At 39.9% G+C, this 21,548-nt stretch overlaps 1 protein-coding gene across 1 annotated transcript; it reads right to left on the reverse strand.

Moving 5' to 3' along the window:
• Positions 1–3,429: 3,429 nt before the first annotated feature.
• LOC138167989 (D-glutamate cyclase, mitochondrial-like) lies at positions 3,430–20,298 on the reverse strand (the record flags this gene model as incomplete). Its single annotated transcript, XM_069096965.1, has 4 exons — positions 3,430–3,614; positions 6,780–6,930; positions 11,763–11,961; positions 20,145–20,298. Coding segments are annotated over 4 exons (674 nt in total), but the record flags the coding sequence as incomplete, so codon positions are not given.
• Between the last annotated feature and the right edge of the window lie 1,250 nt (positions 20,299–21,548).

Genomic DNA, 21,548 nt, shown 5'->3' on the forward strand with positions numbered 1-21,548 from the left:
GGGGTAGATTCAATTGTGATCCAGGGGTGGGGAACTTTTGACCTTTTTGTGCTCTGTGATTGAACAAATGAAGGTACTTTACTTATGTTTGGAAACTAATCTCCATTTGAGAAGAGGGGCTTTGTGGTGGACTAAATGAAGATACAGCCTAGGGGTGGAGTAGTATTTAGAACAGGGACTTTGTAATTGATTGAATGATTGGAAAGTCCTGGGGTGGGGTAGTACTTGGAGATTATTTAATCACCCTTAGTAAATGCTGTATTTTGAATGATGTCATGTTTTGACCTTCTCTGTTCTTGGTTTGTCACTGAATAAAATGGAGAGCACCTATGCTGGTATTTTGAACCTTGGGAAGTTGCCTTTCCTTGGCATTACATTACACTCACTGAATCATCTTACCAGTTTCTACACTGGCTTGACTGGGCATAATTCAAATATGAAAAGCTCATATTCATTCCATTCTTCTGGAGCTCAATAAGAGGAGTTATTATCGGATGATTTCAACCCACAAGGAAGAACAGGTTATTGAAATAGGAATGTGAGGACATTTGAGTAAAAGTGACCACTTATAATAATGGAGTTCATGAAGGTGAGGAGCAAATTCAGGAAGTATGACTTGAAAGGTAGGTTTGGGGAAAGCATTTTTCATAGGATTCAAAGAAAGGATAGCTGGGACTCAGTACCTTAATATTTTGAAGGGGAAGTTGGTCTGACAGGGACGGGAAGTTCTCAAGACCAAAATTCTAAAGATAAGCAGAAATTATTGTTGTTCTTCCTTCGTTCTCAAAGAGAACCAATGACATCATGAAGGTGATGTCTTGACTTGAGCACGAATTGGACTTAAGTGAGGCAGAGCTGCAAAAAGTCATCAGAAATTATTCAAATAGTGAGAGAAGAAAGGGAAAACTGCTTAAAGGGATGGATGCAGATACAGGGAACTAGACAAATTCAGATTTTAAAAAGATGTGGATAGAATATGGAAGCCAGGTTGAGTAAGCGAGTGTAATGGGGAGATTAACCTTTGTCACTTGCAGCAGAGTTGCTAATACTTGCTACCATATCAGTGTTTCTAGTGCTTTCCTGAGTCTCCAGGGCATTTTCTTGGCTTGTTCTTAGTCACCACTAGGAATAAAAGGAATGATAGGTATTCCATTAAGCCTCCTCAGGAGGGAAGGGCAAAGGGTTTATTTGTTAGTTCTTAGTGCCATGCTTCCCCACACCAGGGGTGGCTGCTGACAAATTAGTCCTGGTCTGTGTGTCCAGTATGTGCTTTAAGGAAAGGAACCACAAATGAGTCTTGGTTGATTCAGGGCAAACAAGGCCAGTTCTTTGGATTTGTTGCTCCATCATTTCAAGTGTGTCTGACTCTTCCTAACCCTATTTAGTGGTTTGGGTTTTTTGTTTTGCTTTTTTTTGGAGGGCAATTGGGGTTAAGTAACTTGCCCAAGGTTACACGGCTAGTTTTTAGTGTGACTGTTAAGTGTCTGAGGCCAGAATCGAACTCAGGTCCTCCCGACTCCAGGGCCAGCGCTTTACTTACTGCGCCACCTAGCTGCCCCCATTTAGTGTTTTCTTGCAAAGATACTGGAATGGTTCTCCATTTCCTTCTCCAGCTCATTTTATAGATGAAGAAACTGAAGCAAGCTAGGTTAAGTGACTTGCCCAGGATTGCTTAACTAGTAAGTGTCTGAGGCTGGATTTGAACTCCAGTGTTCCTGACTCTAGGCCTGGCACTCTACTGTACCACCTAGCTACCCCAGGAAGATTGAATTATCCAGGTCTCGTTTTGTTTCTATGCTCATGTCCAAAGAGAATGACTTTTGCATTGTACAGTATAGAACGAAAATGATTAGTATGGAGTGGAACATGCTAATAAGTGAGGAGATGGGCAGGTTATCCACGTTCAAGTTACCAGGACTAGGTAAATAATATCTAAACAGTATTGAAAAAACTGACAGTTATGATTGCTCAGTCAAGATAGGTAATCTTTAAAAGAGCCTGGAGTAAAGAGAGATACTGTAGTTGCTGTTTTCATCCATCCTTTGTTCTCAAAGAGGATCAGTGACATCATGGGGTGATGTCGTGACTTGTTCATGAACTGGATTTAAATGAGGCAGAACTGTGCAAAGTCATACACCTCGTTTTCTCTTCCAGAGTCACTGAAGGCCAGAGAAAAATCAGGGTTTTTCTGGAAATGGCCTGGAATGCTGTGGAGGGCCTTGGAATCTTTGATGTTGGACAAAGTTCTAAGCAATCCACAGTGCCTGCTGCAGATGTCTTCACAACCCTCTTGGAACAAATTGTTCTCATCCACCCATCCTATCAGGGAAGTCTTCACATGCTTGGGCTAGACAACCCACTAACTTACTGATGGGTTTAAGGTCTGTCAGTTACTCTCTACCTGGTTTAACCTGTCTGCTTAGACAGTTTTACTGGGGTGTGGTGAATGGACATGCTACAGTTTCTTGGAGCCACAGGTGAGAGTCAGGTGACAGGTGTACACCAAAAGTGGATGCCCCAAAAAGGGCTTAGCAAGGCTTAACACCAGAGGTGCTAATCCTCCCTGAACACTTTATACACCCAGCGAGATACTACAGTACTAGAGGGTGTTTTTTTTTGTTTTGTTTTGGGTTTTTTTTTTTTTTGCTTTTTGTAGAGGCAGTTAGGGTTAAGTGACTTGCCCAAGGTCACACAGCTAGTAAGTGTTAAGTGTCTGAGGCCAGATTTGAACTCAGGTCCTCCTGACTCCAGATCCAGTGCTCTACTCATGGCACCACCTAGCTGCCCTGAATACAATACTACAATACTGAGTCACTATTAAAAAAGGAGAAGAGAGTGAAGAGACAGCTAAATGACCAATTACTGGGAATGTTGTAGAAATGTCTATATAGGTGGTGTCGGCTAGTTCTCTCCCAAGTTTAAGATTCTGTGATTTTTTTCAGTCAGTTGACAAGCATTCATGAAGAGCTTACTCTATGCCAGGCACTGTGCTAAGTGCTGGGGATACAGAGAAAGGCAAAAATATGCTCCCCTCTCACAAGTCGTACTTTGAGAGAGACAAGTAAATAGCTGTGTCCATGCAAGGTGTATGCAGAGCACACAGAAGGTCATCTATGAACTCTGAAGATGACTGCAGTGAAATGGAAAGGGACAAAATAATTAGTGTTTCCTCCCTATTCCTTGTGCTTGTCCAGTGCTCAGGGCAAAAAGACTGAACTGGCTCCCATTTCAGCTGCCTTTCTCCATGATGAGGGCTGTACCAAGCATTAGAAGGATTCCCTAGAATGGAAATTCAATACTGGGAGAGTAGAGAACATTAATTTCTAAGTGATAAAATACAGAGGTTAATTCCAGGGGAGCTGGCTGTGGATGGCATGACGCTACTCTTTGTTCTTAAATTCGGTGTTAAACCTAACAAAGACCATGGCCATGAATTCATTTAGATTACATCACCTTCCCTGAAAAAGAAATCATAATGACAGTATACTCACTGCAGCCACTAACAGCTTCCAGGCTTGTCATCTCTGAGGCCCAAAACACCGGGACATCTCCTGGCTGAAGCATCATTGGTTCCCCATAGTCTGGTTTGGAACTATCTTCGATTCCCAACAGGTCTAGAGAGAGCAGATGGAGAAAGGTGATATATTATACAGACAGATGCACCTCTGAGCTGGTGAAACTGAAATAGAGAAACATGTATATGTAGACATATATGTCAAGAGAATGAGAAGTCTTACACACACATACACACACACACACACACACACGGAGCTTTTCACATAGGGTTCTGGTTTTTTTTAAAACACCTTTTGGGATGAGAGAGGGAAGAAGGGAAAGAGGAAATAAGAAAGGCAAGGAAGAAATAAGGGAGGAAGAAATAAGGAAGATAATAAGGGAGGGAGGAACTAAGGAAGAAAGGAAGAAATATGGAAGGAAATAAGGAAGAAAGAAAGGAAATAAGCATTTATTAAGTATCTACTATGTGCCAGGCACTGTTCTAGGCTGGCTGTTGTTCTTCATTCTCTAAGAGGACCAATGACATCACTGTGTTAGAGACAAGTGTCAGTGTGTCTGAGCAGCTGATCAGACCAGTACAAGCTTGGAAGGCTCTACCACAAGTAGAACATTTTCTTTTCATATCCCTGTGCTTCACACAATGCCTGGCACATAGGAGGTGCTTAATAAATATTGACTGATTGATTATTTAAGGCCAAGTTTGAATTCAGATCTTCCCGATTCCAGGCCCAGCACTCTATCTACTCCAGTAAGTTTTTCATATGAGATTTATCTTCTTTAATTTCCTCCTTTGGTTAGAACATAGGACTTAGCAAAGTGCAGGCAATAATTTCAGTCCTCATACTGCCCCATTAATGGTACAAATCAAAGCTGTTTTCTAGCCACAGACTTTACTTCTGAGCCCTGACTGGCTGCGTATTAGAAAAATGTCATTGGATATAAGGAGGACAGGGTCAGAGAGTATGAATCACTCAATGTATACCCATTTCCGTTTGTAGAAATGTGACTACTGATATAAGCCAGAGTCATCAGTTTTGCATAAAAAAGATGGCATGAGGGGCAGCCAGGTGGTTCAGTAAGAGCACCAGCCCCAGAGTCAGGAGACCCAGGATAGGTTCTGGCCTCAGATACTTAACACCCACACAAAATAACTGGCCGTGTAACCTTGAGCAAGTTACTTAACCCCAATTGCTTTAAAAAAAAATGGTATGTTCTTATATGTTTTTTTAACAAAATACAAAGGCATCATTGCCTAGTGGTTAGAGATCCATGCTTGGCCTCAGGAAGACTCCTGCATATGGCACTTACTAGTTATATGATCACAGGCAAGTGACCCCAGACAACTAAGACTATAAGTTATAGATGAGTTGCTGATTTACATTAGTGGAGATAGTTTTTACCCCAAGAATTCTCTACAATAGAGAGATCACAGTCTGTTTTCAATGGAGTTTTATCCAGCTTTCTTTCCAGGATTTTGCATTATTGGGCAAACTAAATCACACAGGGAACAAACACACTCATCCTGTTCTCAGGCCAATGGCTACAAAATATTACCATTCCCACTAGTGATCTTGGACTAGGTTAAATGTCCAGAACAAGGGAGTTGATGGGATTCTGGCCTGGTGGGATGACTTTTAGTATACTGTATTCTTTTCTGGGCACCACATTTTTGGGAAGACATTGACAAGCTGGAAAAGTCCTTTCTTAACCCTTCCTCTGCCCCCTCCAACTTCTAGTGCCATCTTTCCCTTCCTCCCTCCCTCCCTCCTTCCTCCTTCCTCTCTTTCCCTTTCTCCTTTCCTCAGTACCACTTTATATTCAACTTTTATATTTTCCTATTTTTATACTATAGCTACTTACGTATACAAACATTGCTTCCAAACGTAAGAGCAATGCATCATTTCATTTCAATCCCATAAAAGAGGTAGTTTCATGTTGGTTTTGGTCTTTTGTTTTTGGTGCTTGGCACATAAAAGGCATTTGATATCTGCCTGCCTGATTGATTGATTGAAATGTAAAGGAGAACTGCCAGGATGGCTGAAGAAACTGGGGGTGTTTAGCCAGGACATGAGAACTTCTGGGAGGTGTGGGGGAAGGGGAGATGATAATTCTTCAAGTATTTGAAAGGCTGTCATGTTAGAAGAGCTATTAGACTTGTAGAATTAGCAATAATGAGTGAGTAGGAGTTGCAGAAGGACAGATTTGTGCCTGATAGAAAGAAAAGCTTAACAATTAGCCTTATTTAAATGGAGAATGGGCTGGAGAGCAGTGGGTTCCCTATTAGTGTGGGGGGGAGGGGTCTTCAAATAGACTTGTCAGGGATATAGAGAGGATTCTTGTTCCGGTACAATTAGATTAAGTGACTCCTGATGTTCACATTCTGATTTTCCAAAGAGGAAGACAGTAAGTGGATTACTGGCATCACAGACTTACCCAATGGGACCTCAGCCTACCTTCAAAAAGAATGGGACCCTGATAAAATTCAATGCCAAATTCTACAAGGGTCTTTCAGATTCCTTGGTCAATTCGTCAGTCAGTCAAGATGCACTTGTTAAGTGCTTACTCTGGGCCAGGCTCTATGCTAGGCACTGGGGATACAAAGAAACCATCCCTGACTTCAAAGAGCTTACAGTCTACAGGGAAGATAACATTAAAAAAAAAACTATTGCTAACAAGATATTGTTCTTGTTCAGTTTCCTTTGTTGTTCAACCATTTTTCAGTTGTGTCTGACTTTTCATGAGGACTCAGAATCATTTTGTTGTTGCTTAGTCTTTTCAGTTACGTTGACCCTCTGTGACTCCATTTGGGGTTTTCTTGGGAAAGTTACTGGAGTGGTTTGCCATTTCCTTCTCCACTTCATTTTACAGATGAGGAACTGAGGCATCAAACAGGCTAAGTGATTTGCCCAAGATCACACAGCTAGTAAATGTCCAAAACCAGATCTGAAATCAGGAAGGTGAGTCTTCTTGATGCCAAGCCCAGCACTCTATCCACTGTGCCATCCAGATGTTTGAGAAGATAAATGGAAGAGAATCAGCAGAGGGAAGGCACTACTCTCAAGGTGGGGAATCATGAAAGGCTGAGACTTGAAGGAAGTGGGGGGAGTTAGGGGGAGAGTTCCAGGCTAACTTTGACCTATATTCGCCATCCCAGAAGTGCAATGGAATGCCACACTCCTTTTGAGCCATCTGCTTTTTCTGTATAGTCTCAAACTGGGGCAGAAGAATACTTGGACAGTGGGGACCCGTGTTAAGTTACTGACCTGGGCAGCCAATGTGAATGGGCACTCCTTGTAGACCTCTGCTCAGGTAAATGTCACGTAGAGCAGTTTCCAGTTTGTCCTTATGAATAGGTGTCATGGTAACCACTAGAGGGCAGCCAAAGCTGCCAACAGTGGAGCAAGGAATAGCTGTCTAGCAAAGTATACCACGAGAACATGAAATTAGTGGAAATTCAGGATGTGTTTTTTAAACTCCCTCCCCTCTTTTTTTTGCACCATTATCATTACCCACCCACTTCCCCCACAAAAGTATAGTCAAACAAAATCCTTTCAAAATTCAAGGTAATTCAATAAGACAACCTATGAAGTTCCTTCCAGATCTCATATCCTGGAAGGACAGGCACAGGGGCTAGACCTGTGATTTCAGGGGTAGAAGGGAACTCCTAGATGAGAAAACTCTTTTTATCAATTCAATATGTTTTTTATTTCATTAAATACTTCTCAATTACATGTAAAATTTTAACATTTTTCTTTTTTTAACATTTTAATAATTTATTAAACATTTTTTAAAAAGCTTTGAGCTCCAAATTCTATCCCTCCCTCCCTTCTCCCACCGTTTGTGAAGGTAAGCAATATGACATCAATTATACATGTGAAGTCATGCAAAACATAATTCCCTGTTTTCTGATTCCTATTCTGTAAAATTTAGCTGGAGAAGATGGGAAACCACTCCAGTATCTTTGGCAAGAAAGCCCCAAATGGAGTCACAGAGAGTTGGACACAACTGAGAAAAAATGACTGAACAACAACAAAGAGCATTGATACTGAAAAGTTAAATGACTTGCCTGGGATCACATAAGCCATCTTGTCAGCGGCAGGATTTGAACCCAGGTCTTCCTGGCTTTGAAGCTAGCTTTCTATCTTCTACAGCACACATAGCAAAAGAATCATCGTGGAATAGTAGATAGAGAGCTGACCTTTGAGTGCTGTCATATTTTAGCTGTGTGACCCTGGGCAAATGATGTAACTTCTCAATATCCTAGGCAAGTTGTTGCAGACCTGTTTTGCTAGAGGAAGTTCTTCTCTGGGAATTCCCTATGTATAAGAAATTACAGATCTAGTTTTTCAAAAAGATTAAAGAAGCCTAGGAAGATTTATCTTGCCTTTGATGAGTGAATCTTTCCATTGAAAGGGTTTTGGCATCTTGGTTCTTTTTAAAAAGCCTTCTCAAAAGCTCTTTTTCAAAGACCTGTATTTAAATCTATGAGAATATGTTAACTTTAACCTAACTTAAAGCATTATATGTGTGAGTTATCTTAATATTATTTATGTTAAATAATATAATTAAGCATAACATGATTATAAGTAATATAAGTGAACATATTCACATGAATTCACACAAAAATTATTTTAGACTTCTGAGGGGTCTGATGTTTCCCCCTTTGGAAGCACAGGAGAAGCTGAGCTAATAAAATAGAATGCAGGTGTCTTGAGGGGAGGGACCATTTCATTTTTTTTTAAAGCAATTGGGGTTAAGTAACTTGCTCAAGGTTACACGGCCAGGTGTTTCTGGGTGGGTGCTAAGTGTCTGAGCCCAGATTGGATCCCCAGGTCATCCCGACACTGGAGCCGGTGCTCTTACTCGCTGTGCTACCTGACCGCTCCGACTATTTCATTTTTGACTCTGTATCCTTAGCACCTGGAAGAGTGTCCAGTATACAGCAGTTAGTGAGCACTTAATAAATGCTTACTATATCTTAGGCATCATGCTAAGTGCTGGGGATACAAATAGAAGCAAAAGAAAGACAGTCCTTGCCCTCAGGAAGTTTACATTTTAATAGAGGAAGACAACATATAAAAGGGAGTGGAAGAGTGTATGTGAGTGAGGTGGTAGCACATACCCACATGGGGGGCATAGTGTAGAAAGAAGTCCAAAGAGTCAGGAACAGGGCGCAGAGAGTGAACATGGCTGGCCTGGTAGTCCTTCCTGAAAAATGGAAGCTCCACGAGGATAGAATCAATGAGAAACTGGGATTTGCTAGCAGAAAACGGCCATGGGGGCACTTAACAAAGTCTGGTTGGTTAATTAATGAATATAATCAGATATGATAGGGATTTAATAGGATTTAGATCTGAAAAGGACCTTAGAAATCATCTAGTCCGGTGTCTTTATTTTACAGAAGAGCAAACTGAGACCCAGGTGGGAAAATGATCTGGCCAAGGTCATGTAGGTAGTAAGTAGCCAGCCAAAATTTGAACACAGGACCCATTGAGGAAAATGGCTAGCTGAAGTCATGAAAATATACCTTCATCTAGATCTGATGTAGAACAGATTTCCCTTGACCTGAGAGTCCTTGTTGTCATTGTGGTTGTTGTTCAGGTGTTCTCAGTTGTATCTGACTCTTTGTGATCCCATTTGGGGTTTTCTTGGCAAAGACACCAGAGTGATTTGCCATTTCCTTCTCATTTTACAGATGAGGAAACTGAGGCAAAAAAGGGTTAAGTGACTTGGCCAGGGTTACACAGCTAGTAAATGTCTGACACTGGATTTAAACTCAGGAAGATGAATCTTCCTGACTTCAGGCCTGACACTCTGCCATACCATGAAATTTATATAGTGTTATTATTATTGTTATTATTCTCACAAAGGCATATCACCTATTAGAAGGAGGACCAGGTTACAGAATATCCTAAATATTTAACCATAAAAGAAAACTCCAGGTTCATGCTTCATCTACAAAAGATTGACACATAAGATCTGTTTCTAGTTATGGAATCACCAGAATGGATAGAGCACTGAACCAGAAGCCAGGAAGACTCATCTTTCTGAGTTCAAATTCAACCTCAGAAACTTATTAGCTGGGTTATCTCAGGCAAGTCACTTAACTCTATTTGACTCAGTTTCTTAATCTGTAAGGAAATGGCAAACCATTCCAGTTTCTTTGCCAAGAAAACCCCAAATGGGGTCATGAAGAGTCAGACATGACTGAAAACAACATCAAAAATGGAATCATTGAATGTTAGAGTGGGGAGGCATCCTTGAAGATCACATTATCCAACCCTCCTTTTTCTAGATGAGGAGAAGAGAAATGATTTGCCCACTGCCCTGCTAGTGGCAGATGGAACTTAAACCTGGGTTCCTTGATTCTCTGTCTAGTGTTCTTTCAGTTAACCACATAATGCTGCCTAATGTAAGCTCCCTGAGGTCAGGGGATAGATTCGTTTTGTCTCTATGTCCTTAGAACCCAGAATCCTGTCTTGGCCCTAGTAGATACTTAGTAAGCACTTTTTGAGCTGAATCAACTGGTTGCCATTTAGAGCTCAAAGGAACTCTAAGATTTGTGGTTTAAAAGAAATGTTACAATTGGTTGGGGAAGGGAGTGACATAGGTTAGGCTATCTTGAAGAATAAGAGGTTGAATAAAATCCTGTGTCCATGATACTGTAGTACTCAGACACTACCAATAAGCCCATAGGAATTATGGCCACTCTGCATTTGTGATCAGTTGAAGACTATATGACGAAGTCAAGAATGTGACACAGCCTTCCCGACAGAGACACAATACAGTAGCTAAAGACCCAGCAGTTTTTTCATCATAAATCCTGAGACATATACTTATCCAGCTCCATTATCACAGGGATGATGCTGTGCCTTAAACCTAGAAAGATATATACATTAAAAATTTATCAAGTCTAAATCTGTCCTTCTGCAACTCCTACTCATTATTCCTAAATTTTAAATTTTTTAAAAGAAATTAAAAATTTTAAACCCTAACTCTAATTTAAAAATTTTTTTAATGAATTGTTTTTTAAATTTGGGCAGCGATGCCCAAAGCCTTAAGAAGAAAAAAATGGCCAACAGTCTCGAGTAACATAGCTGTAATCAACCAATCAAAAAGCAATTATTAAGTAGCTATTATATGCCAAACACTGTGAAGAGGTAAAAATGGCCCCTGCCCTCTAGGATTTCACATTCCGTGGGGGAAACAACATGTAAATAACTTTTGTTGTTCAGTTGTATCTGACTCTTTGTGACCCTATGTGGGGTTTTCTTGGCAAAGATATTGGAATGATTTGCCATCTCCTTCTCCAGATCATTTTATAGATGAGGAACTGAAGCAAGCAGGGTTAAGTGACTTGCCTAGGGTCACACAGCTAATAAGTGTCTAAGGCCAAATTTGAACTCAGAAAAATATGTCTTCCTGACTCCAGGCTCAGCACTCTACTTTGCCACCTAGTTGCCCCAGTAATTAACTAGGTTATAATAAATTGTAAACAGAATAGATGAAGGCTCAGAAGGAAAGTCAATAGCAGCAGTGGGAAATAGAAAAAGCCTCCAGTCCAATCCAATACACATTTATTAAGCACCTACTATGTGCCAGGCATTAGGCTAAGTGCTGAGAATACAATTAATAAAAAGAAATACATTCCCTGCCCTCAAGGAGCTTGCAATCCAAAGCGGAGGAGGGAGAGTAACATATAAAAAGGAGACAGGAAAGGGGAGGAACCAGGGGTATTTTGTTGCATGAAGCTGAAACCAGGCAGAGTAGCAGATACAAAGAGGAGTGAGCTAAGAGCCTAGCTCAATGTTAACTGACTCTTGAAGGAATCCAAGAAAACTAGGAGATGGAGGTGAGGCAGGAGAATATTCCAGGCATGAGGGACCACTGCTGCAAAGGCAGAGAGATGGGAGATGGAATGTGGTGTGTCAGGTACAGCAAATAGGCTAGGGTGGCTGGAGGTGAATAAAGTATAAGAATCAATCATTAAGCATTCATTAAGTATCTATTATGGGCCAGACACTGTGAGATACAAACTGGGGAGACAAAAAGAGGCAAAAGACAGTCCTTGTCCTCAGGGAGCTTACAGTCTAAGGAAGACTGGAGATGGTAACAAGGAGCTATATTATGACAAATTTTAAATGCCAAACCAAGGACTTCAAAGTAAAGCTGGCTAGTTAAAATATAAGAATGAAAGAAAGTCAAATTTTTAAATCCATTCTGATACTTTTCTGCCCAGGACCTACCTTGTATATGCCCATGTTGCAGTGACTTTCTTTATTCCTTCCTGGAATCCCCACCTTCTGCATGACCTCTTTAGGAGAGATGCTATGGTCCAAGTAGAATGTGACCATGTCTTTAAGCTGTTCCGAATAACCTTCTAGGCTTGTCAAGTTGTCGGTGCAGGAACCAAACTCATATTTCTTGTACTGTGGACCATCATTTCTGGTGTGATCATTAGAAAATTGCAGTCATGGATTGTTCTACAACTGGCAACGTCCAATTCTTTTCCTTCCTTGTTCTCAGGTACATATAACTTGCCTTACACATAGTAAAATTACTTTTTCTTTTTATTTTTTTGATAAGATATGGGTTTTTTTAATTCTATGATTTCATCATCTCCAGGAACTCCAGGTATAGAAACTCTCCCCACCAAGTGCATATTGGCAACTCCTTTATAATTTATGGTTCAGAGAATAGCCTATAGTATTTAGAGGTCAAGTGATGTACCCGTGGTTACATGGCTAATATGTGTCTTTGACTCAATTATTTCCTGATTCCTAAGTTGGTTCCTCATCCACTATCCCATGTAGCATCTCAGATCTTTTCATAGATTAGAGCCATAGATTTAGAGTTAGAAGGGACCTTAAAAGTCATCTATTCTACCCTCCTCAATTTACAGGTAAGGAATTGAGTGACTGAGTGACTTATTCAAAGTTACATAGTGGCAGAGCTGGGATTTAACCTAAATCCTCTGATAATGAACCAGTAGATACTCAATAAACAAGCATCATACTGGAACTCTGGAATGAGAATTGGAAGAACTGGTTTCTAGTTCCATCCCTGCAATTAATTTAGTTATGTGACCTTTTGGGTTTATTTGTTGAGTCATTTTTCAGTCATATCCAACTCTTCATGACCCCATTTGGAGTTTGTTTGGCAAAGATACTGGAGTGGTATGCCATTTCTTTCTCCAGCTAATTTTACAGATGAGGAAACTGAGGCAAACAGGGTTAAGTGACTGGCTCAAGAATATTCTTCATGAGTGTAGGTTGTGTCTCTCTTCCTTAAATCTAGAATATCATTATATTATACCTCATTTTCCTCATCTATAAAATCTAGTTGGACTAGATTTCATGTGTGACATGGAACCCCTTAGGCAGTCTGGAGAAACCTGTGAACCCCTTCTCAGAGCAATGCTTTTAAATACATAAAATAAAAAAATATAAGATTACAAAGGAAATCAGTTCTGAATGAAGATGTATTTTTCCCTTCCAAGTTCATGGACCTTCTAGAATATATCCATCCTCCCTTTGAGGGGGGGGTCCAAGGACTGCAGGTTAAGAACCCCCCAAGGCTAAATCACCTGAAAGATGTCTTCCAACATGCTTGGACTGATTAAACCAATCAGACTAGGCCTTCTCAGGATGGGAGAAGGGATAACATGCTGCTAAAATTGATTCTATCTGGAATGACTGGTGAATAGCCACAGGACAAGTCCTAACTCAAAGGAGTTTTACCAACAGTTTAGACTTATCAAGTAAGTAGTAAGCTCTAGCTTGGTACATCTGTAAGATTTATTAACCTCAGTATAAAACCACACAGCCCTCTGGAACCATGGGTCATCTTGTAGACAATATAAAATACCTGGGAGTCTACCTCCAAGAAAAACCCAAGGATTATATGAACACAACTACAAAACATTTGTCACACAAATGAAGACAGATCTAAAAAACTGGAGAAATATTAATTCATTGTGGGTACGCTGAGAAAATATGATAAAAGTGACATTCTACCTAAAGTAATTTACTTATTCAGTGGCATACCAAAGGACCCATGATGAAAGATACTATCTATCTCCAAAAAGAGAACTGATAAATTTTACATGAAGAATGAAGCATACTTAAAAAATTATTTTTGTTTTATTTCATTTGTGTTTTCTTTCTCAACATGGCCAATATGGAAACATGATTTATAAGACTTCACATGTATAATCTATAGCAAATTGCTTGCCTCCTTAAAGAGAGGGGAAGAGAGGGAGGAACAGAAAGAAGGGAGAGGTATTGGAACTCAAAAATTTTTTTAAATAGGTGTTAAATTTTTTTGACATATACCTGGGAAATATTTAATGAAATAAAAACAATTTTAAAAATAAAATAAACTGAACAAAATTTAAACCAAATAAAAGAACTATGGGATATCCAGTGACTAGGCTATAATTTTTTTTTGCTTTTTTTTTTTGGAGGGGGGAGGGCAGGGCAATTGGAGTTAAGTGACTTGCCCAAGGTCACACAACTAGTTAAGTGTCTGACACCAGATTTAAACTCAGGTCTTCCTGACTCCAGGGCCAGTGCTCTATTCACTGTACCACCTAGCTGCCCCAAACTAGCCTATAATTATCTACATAGAACTGACCTTCTGGGAGCAATTATACATATAGCTTCATTTCAATTAGCTGAACAGAAATGGATACCCAGCAGGTGGCAGCAAAGCTGACCAAAGAACATGCATCTCTTGTACTTCTTATGCCTAAGTATGTAATTTAGTTTGCATGGTATTCAATAAACTCACAAGTTAACAGAAGGGGAGCCTGGCTTATGTCTCTGATTCTTGAAGTCCTAAGTCTAACATACAACCCTTACATTCTATGATTCTGAATATTTGTTGAATAAATGCATGAAAGAATGAACAGACTAACATGAGCTATAGACGTAATTGAAAAGAAACATGAAAAGATTTAACTTTTCCTTCCTTTCTCCCCTTGGCTACCTTTTCTATATTTTTATTCCATCTTTCTCCTAGGCATTAGTTCTGAAAAAGGCAAGAATATTTTTATTAAGTATTAGTCCAGCAATTAAGACAGAATAACTGAATTGTGAAGGCAGCAAGGTAGTACTGTACACACAGCCCAGAAGACGGTACTAGTCTGTCTCCCATTCTGGCACTATCTACATCCAGCACATATAACAGACAGAGGGCTTTCACTGTCAGTATTTGAGATGACCTTTCATAATACTGCTGTGCAAAACCGTATTAACTGTTGGGCTCACATCTGATACCAGCATACGCAATAGAGCAGGAAAGGGCTCTTGTGTGTCAAGAACACAACTGTTGCTGACCTTGGGAGGAAGCATCAGCCCAGTCCAGCCCTCTAGTGTATTTTGTCTCTTGGGTGCCAAGCCAATGCACCACAGAGACACCCAAGGAAAGATACTCAAGTAAGAAATGGTTTTCTGGCCCAGTTCTGTAAGAAAGAAGTCATACCTGGCTCTCCTGCCCTTCCTTTTCTCAACAAAATCATCTTTAGAACTGTAGTTTAATGTCCAGTATAGGGGCCTAGGCTATCTCTCCTTTAATATGCTGTCTTTAGTCAGTATTTGAGTAGAAAAGAGGCTAGACCTCCTCCTTATGGCAATTGACAACAGCTACTACCATTCTGCTCTTACAATTCAATGTTCTGGATGCCCTAGTTTTGTGGTGATAGCATTTCAGGAGAAGAAAGGAAGGATACAGGTAGGATTTCATCATATCAAAGGGATGTGGCTATAAAATTGGGGGGGGGGGTGACTAGGTGGTGCAGTGAATAGAGCACTGGCCCTGGAGTCAGAAGGATCTGAGTTCAAATCTGACCTCAGACATTTAACATTAGTCATGTGACCTTGGGCAAGTCACTTAACCCCAATTGCCCTGCCTTCCCCCTTGCAAAAAGCAAAAAAGTAAAAAATAAAAAAAAAATAAGGGTTGGCTAGGTGGCACAATGAGTAAAGCGCTGACCCCTGAGTCAGGAGAACCTGAGTTTGGTTCTGGCCTCAGACACTTGACACCCACACAAAAAAACTAGCCATGTAACCTTGGGCAAGTTACTTAACTCCAATTGCCCTCCAGAAGGCAAAAAATAAATAAAAATTAAAAATAAATAGAATTTGGGCATTCCTGGCCACTTATCCTTGTGAATCTTTAAGTTACTTCTATGTTGCTAAACTGCCTGATCACAGAGAACACCAAAGGACTTGGTGGTGATAAATCACAAAGTAGGAACAGCTGCATTTTTGTCAACACTTTCTGACTCTTTTTTTCTAAGCCAAATCTTTGGCAGTGGCTGGAGGACCTATCAGTGGTTAGAGGACTCTTTCATGAACAATAATATTTTGTTACTTGGTATAATTCCTTTCCCCCAGTTACTCATAGACTCCCCCAAATTTTTCATTCTTTTTTTTTTTTTAAAGCAATTGGGGTTAAGTAATTTGCCCGAAGTTACACGGACAGTTTTTTTGTGTGGGTGTTAATATCTGAGGCCGGAACTGATCCTGGGTCCTCCTGACTCCGGGGCCAGTGCTCTTACTCACTGTGCCACCTAGTCACCCTAATTTTTCATTCTTTTAAAGAAATGAACTACCATGAAGTCAGGAATTATATTTTCTTCATCTTTTTACAGGGTGTCCCAAAAGTTTTAGTGCAACCTAAATTATTCACTCAGTGCTCTACACATAAAAGATGTTCAATCAGTGTTTTTTCAGTGAATGCATAAAGACAACAAACATTTCCACCTTTACTCTGAGACAGGTAGATGAAATATAGTATGTATGAAACACAATAAACCAACGAGAAATTTCTCCAAAGGGACTTCCAAGTAAATTCCAGTATTCCTCATGTCTGTAATGGACAGGTACTCCTAAACTCCTTAGCTCTTTATTGGATTTGATCAAACAAGAATCTAGAAATTCCCTGGTAATACTTTATTCAGCCCCCACTTTGCCAAAAACACTACCCTTAAAACTAGAGGGTAGGTTTCCATTGATTTTTGATTTCTTTTTCCTTTTTTTTTTTTTTTTTAAAGCAATAGGGGTTAAGTAACTTGATCAACTTTACACGGCCAGTTATTTCTGTGGTTATTGCTGAGTATCTGAGCCCGGATTTGATCCAGGTCATCCCGACACTGGCGCCTGTGCTCTTACTCAATGAGTCACCTGGCTGCCCCTAAGCAATTGGGGTTAAGTAACTTGCTCAAGGTTACACGGCCAGGTGTTTCTGGGTGGGTGCCAAGCATCTGAGCCCGGGACTCAATCTCCAGGTCATCCCAACACTGGAGCCGGTGCTCCCACTCACCGTGCTACCTGGCCGCCCCACCTTTTTCCTTTCTTTAAACATTTTTTTCAATGAATTAAAATCTGCCTTCCTCACCTTCCCCTACCAACTAAAAAAGAAAAAACAATGAAACCTTTGTAACAAATATACTACTTCCAGCTATAGAATTTGAATTGAGTCAGACTAGCTGTATACTCCTATAAAACTGGACTTTCTACCATCCCCCAATCATGCTTCATTCACCTCCCTGACTTTTAACTCACACTGCTCATTAGCCCTAGAATTCCCTACTCTTAACCAACCCTTTGTCAACTATATTTCTACCCATACTTTGTTTTTTTCTCTTTTAATAGTATTTTATTTTTTCAAATTACATGTAAAAATAGGTTTCAACATTCATTTTTTATAATATTTTAAGTTCCAAAAAAAATTTTTTTTGTCTTTTTGCTTTTTGGAGGGCAATTGGGATTAAGTAACTTGCCCAAGGTTACATGGCTAGTTTTTTTGTGTGGGTGCTAAGTGTCTGAGGCCAGAACAGAACTCGGGTCCTCCCAAATTCGGGGCCGGCGTTTTACTCACTGTGCCACCTAGCTGCCCCGAGTTCCAAATTTTTATCCCTCCTCTTTCCTCCCCCTTCCTCAAGATGGCAAGCAATCTGATATAGATTATACATGTGCAATCATGTTAAACATATTTCCACATTAGTCATGTTGTGAAAGAAGAAACAGAACAAAAGGGGAAAACCACAAATGAAAAAAAGTGAAAATTTCAGGCTTCGAAATGCATTCAGACTCCATAGTTCTTTATCTGCATGTGGGTAGAATTTTCTATCATAAGTCTTGGAATTATCATGGTCCCCCCATACTTTGAAACCTCCTCCATGAAATCTTGATTCTCCCCACCCCTTGCATTTGGTAATAACCCTTCACCTCCAGGAAACCACAGAGTCCTCTTCTTGCTCCTCTCATCTACTCATTCAGTCAGTTAATAACCAAATATTAAGTACTTATTATGTGCCTAAGAGTTTAGTTGTTAGATATTCAACTTTAAAGAGAATGTTTGATATAGTCTACATTTACTAAGGGATTTGACTTATTCAGACATTCAAATTATGATACTCTGGCCATACAAAGAAAGGAAGAATTAGTCTCTGTCCTCAAGGAGCTTCCATTTGAATGAGGGAGACAATATGCAAATAATTTTATACATACATGATATATACAAAATAGATGGAAGGTAATCTTAGAGGAGAAGGTAATAGCATCTAGTAAGACCAGGTAAGGTCTCCTGTAGGAGGTAGGGGATGAGCCAAGTCTCGAAAGAATCCAGGGAAAGTAAGGGGTGGATGTGAGGCAAAAGATCATTCCAGGCATGGTCAGACAGCCAATGCAAAGGCAGAAAGATGGGAGAAGAGGTGTGGTGTGTGAAGAACAGCAATTGGGTCAGGAAGGCTGGAGCGTATGTACACTATGTGGAAGAGGGAGAGTCAAGTATAAGAAGACTGGCTAGAAGGGGAGAGGTTATGAAATGTTATAAATGCCAAGGAGATGACTTCATATTTGATCCTAAAAGTAAGAGAATCATTAGAATTTATTGAGCTGGGTGCTTACTTTAGTAAATTCACAAATGGAGGATGGATAGAAATGGGGAGATCTTTAAGGTAGGAAGTCTAGTTGAAAGGCTATTGCAATAGTCAAGGTGAGAGGTGATGAGGGTCTGTACTAAGGTTGTGGCTAGGTAAGTTATGAGGAGGTGTATACAAGAGATACTGTGAAGGTAGAAATGACCAGGTATGTGGAGTGAGTGAGAGTGAGGAGTCCAGGATAATACTAAGGTTTGGAGTCTAGGTGAATGGGAACATGATGGATGGTGCCTTTGATGGTAAGAGTGAAGTTGAGAAAAATGGAAGGTTTTGGAAGAAATATGAGTTCTGTTCTGGATAGATTGAGTTTAAGATGTCTCTCAGATATCAAGTTTGGGACTAGAGTTCAGAAGTGAGACAAGGACTGGATACAGAGATCTAGGAATCATCTGCATAGAGATGATAAACTCTTGGGAATTCTTTGTATTCTATTTGTTACTAAAACTATTTGCGCATGTATCATACACCATCACTAACCTATAAGCTCCATGAAAACAAGAAAATTGACTTATCTAATACTTATCTTAAACCTAGCACAGTTCCAGCATGGAACAGGTGTTTAATAAATATTTATGAAACAGGACAATGGAGATACTGGCCAGGGGGTTCACAAAACCAGACAATTAAAATTTGAAGGGATTTTAGAGATTGTACAGGCCAATGTGAGTTCAAAGCACTTTCTGTCCCATGAGAATTCAGAAGCTGCCTCAGGTCCTCTTGGTTCCAAGGCCTCTCTGAATAAGGAAGTGCTGAGGGCCACAAACCAGTTGCCCACTCACAAGGAAGTCTCCCACAAGACCGCTCACTTGATGAGCAACAGCTGACATGACTGGTTCGGGGTGGGGGGGGGCCCTCCATTGGTTCACACTCCCCATGCACAAGGAGATCAGGCTTGAATCATGCTCTCTTTAAGGTATATAAGGAGCCAGATCTTTTTCCTGTGCATACCCATGACCATGTTGAAATAAACTACAAGTTAACTCTCTCTGTTGTCTCTGGTCTCTTTATTCCCTCCTGAGAACACAACCTAAGGCTGGCGCTTAGGTTAGTAAAGTTAGCGGCAGCTTACAAGAGATCTTCTCATTGAGGATGGAGTGACTTTCCAAAGCCTATACAGCTATTAAGGGGCACAGCAGGAACTCAAACCCAGGTATTTTGACTCCTAAGTCCAGTGGAAAAACATCCTGGATCTTGAGTTGGAGGGCCTGGGTTCACATCTGTCTCTAATGTTTACTACCTGTGTGACATTAAGGTCCCTCAGTATTATTATGATTAACAATAATAATAATTAACTAATAACTAACATATATCCCTTTAAGGTTTGCCAAGTGCTTTACAAATATAATTTCATTTTATCCTTACAACTATCTTGGGACACAGATGCTATTATGATCTTCATTTTACAACAGTTGAGGAAACTGAGGCAGACAGAGGTTTAAATGACTTGTCCATAGTCACATAGCTAGGAAGTTTCTGAGGCTGGCTTTGAACTCAGGTGTTCCTGACTCCAAGTTCTCTCCTCTTCTTATGATACAGTTCTCTATAACATGTAGCAACCAGGGCCATCCTGTATCATCCCAAATCATATTAAATAGAAGACCAGGAACAGCTCAGCATCTAAATACAATGTTCTGCTTTCATCCCTCACCCAAACCTTCTTCTCCATGACTGGCACACTCACCTGATGTCCAAGCCAGCACTCAGAGTAGGCAGCTTCCATTCACCAGGCTCACTCCTATAGAGTAGGGGCAGAGGACCACTGTTGGCCTGGCAGAACTTTTCAAAGTCCTCAGCAAAGGATCTGGGCAGGATCACCACACTTGCCTGTTTAGGTCCTGTGTTTTTTTTTTTTAAGAAGAGAATGAATAAACACACATTCAGTTGCTCAGTTAAGTCATCATTTATAGCAAATCTCACTAAACAGTCTCTAAAAGCCATGACACAAACTGTATGGGAAATTCAGTGGTTCCAAATGTGATCAAATGAGTTTGAGAGAAGGATATTTTTTAAAAATTAAACTTCTTTGAGTAGAATAGTGAGGAGGCCTGGAGCTATGATTACATTGGTTAAAGGGAGCTTCTATCAGTACAGACTAGATGTTTCTGAGGTCCCTTCCAGCTCTAGAGTGATGATCCTATGATACGGTCCTCTTTCCTCTATCACATGCTGCCTCTATCACAGGCAGCCTACGTCATCCCAATGCATCTCTGTGCAACTACAGTTATGGCTGCCATTGTTGTTCAGTTGGTTCAGTTGTATCTGACTCTTTGTGACACTATTTGGAGTTTTCTTTGCAAAGATACTAGATATAAACAACTTGTTTTAAAAAATTAATAACTCTTTAATATAATTGGTTACTTTGTAAGCCTATGTATTTTGTTTTAGAAATTTTTTTAAAAATCTGAGAAGTGATCCATAGACTTCACCAAATTGGATATGTGACCTTAATATTAAAGATCATCCTAGAAGATAAGCAGATCATATGCATCTCACAGCTTTGGGCAGGCAACATATTCTTAACCAAACAAGGGATAGAGGCAGTTACAAAAGATAAAAAATAGGATAACTTTAATTATACAACATTGAAAAGATGCTGCACAGACAAAATTAATGCACCTAGGATAAGAAGGGAAGCAGTTGAATAGGAAAAAAAATGTAGTGTCAAATTTCTCTGATAAGGGTTTGGAATCCAAGATATATAAATAATTAACATACCATTTGACCAAATTATGTGTGTATACATATATACACATGTGCATATATGTATACACAGTATGTACATATATATACAGATACATGTATACATCCATATACATACTGTAATGTAATGCCAAGCAAAGGCAACTTCCCAGGTTCAAAATACCAGCATAGGTGCTCTCTATTTTATTCAGTGACAAACCAAGAACAGAGAAGATCAAAACATGACATCATTCAAAATACAGCATTTACTAAGTGTGATTAAATAATCTCCAAGGACTACCCCACCCCAGGATCTTCCAATCATTCAATCAATTACAAAGTCCCTGTTCTAAATACTACTCCACCCCTAGGCTATACCTTAATTAAGTCCACCACAAAGCCCCTC

Source organism: Petaurus breviceps, unplaced genomic scaffold (assembly GCF_028583685.1).
Source record: "Petaurus breviceps papuanus isolate PSGF00001 unplaced genomic scaffold, PetGlider_PUasm1.0 346422, whole genome shotgun sequence".
In the NCBI taxonomy this organism is placed as follows: Eukaryota; Metazoa; Chordata; class Mammalia; order Diprotodontia; family Petauridae; genus Petaurus; species Petaurus breviceps.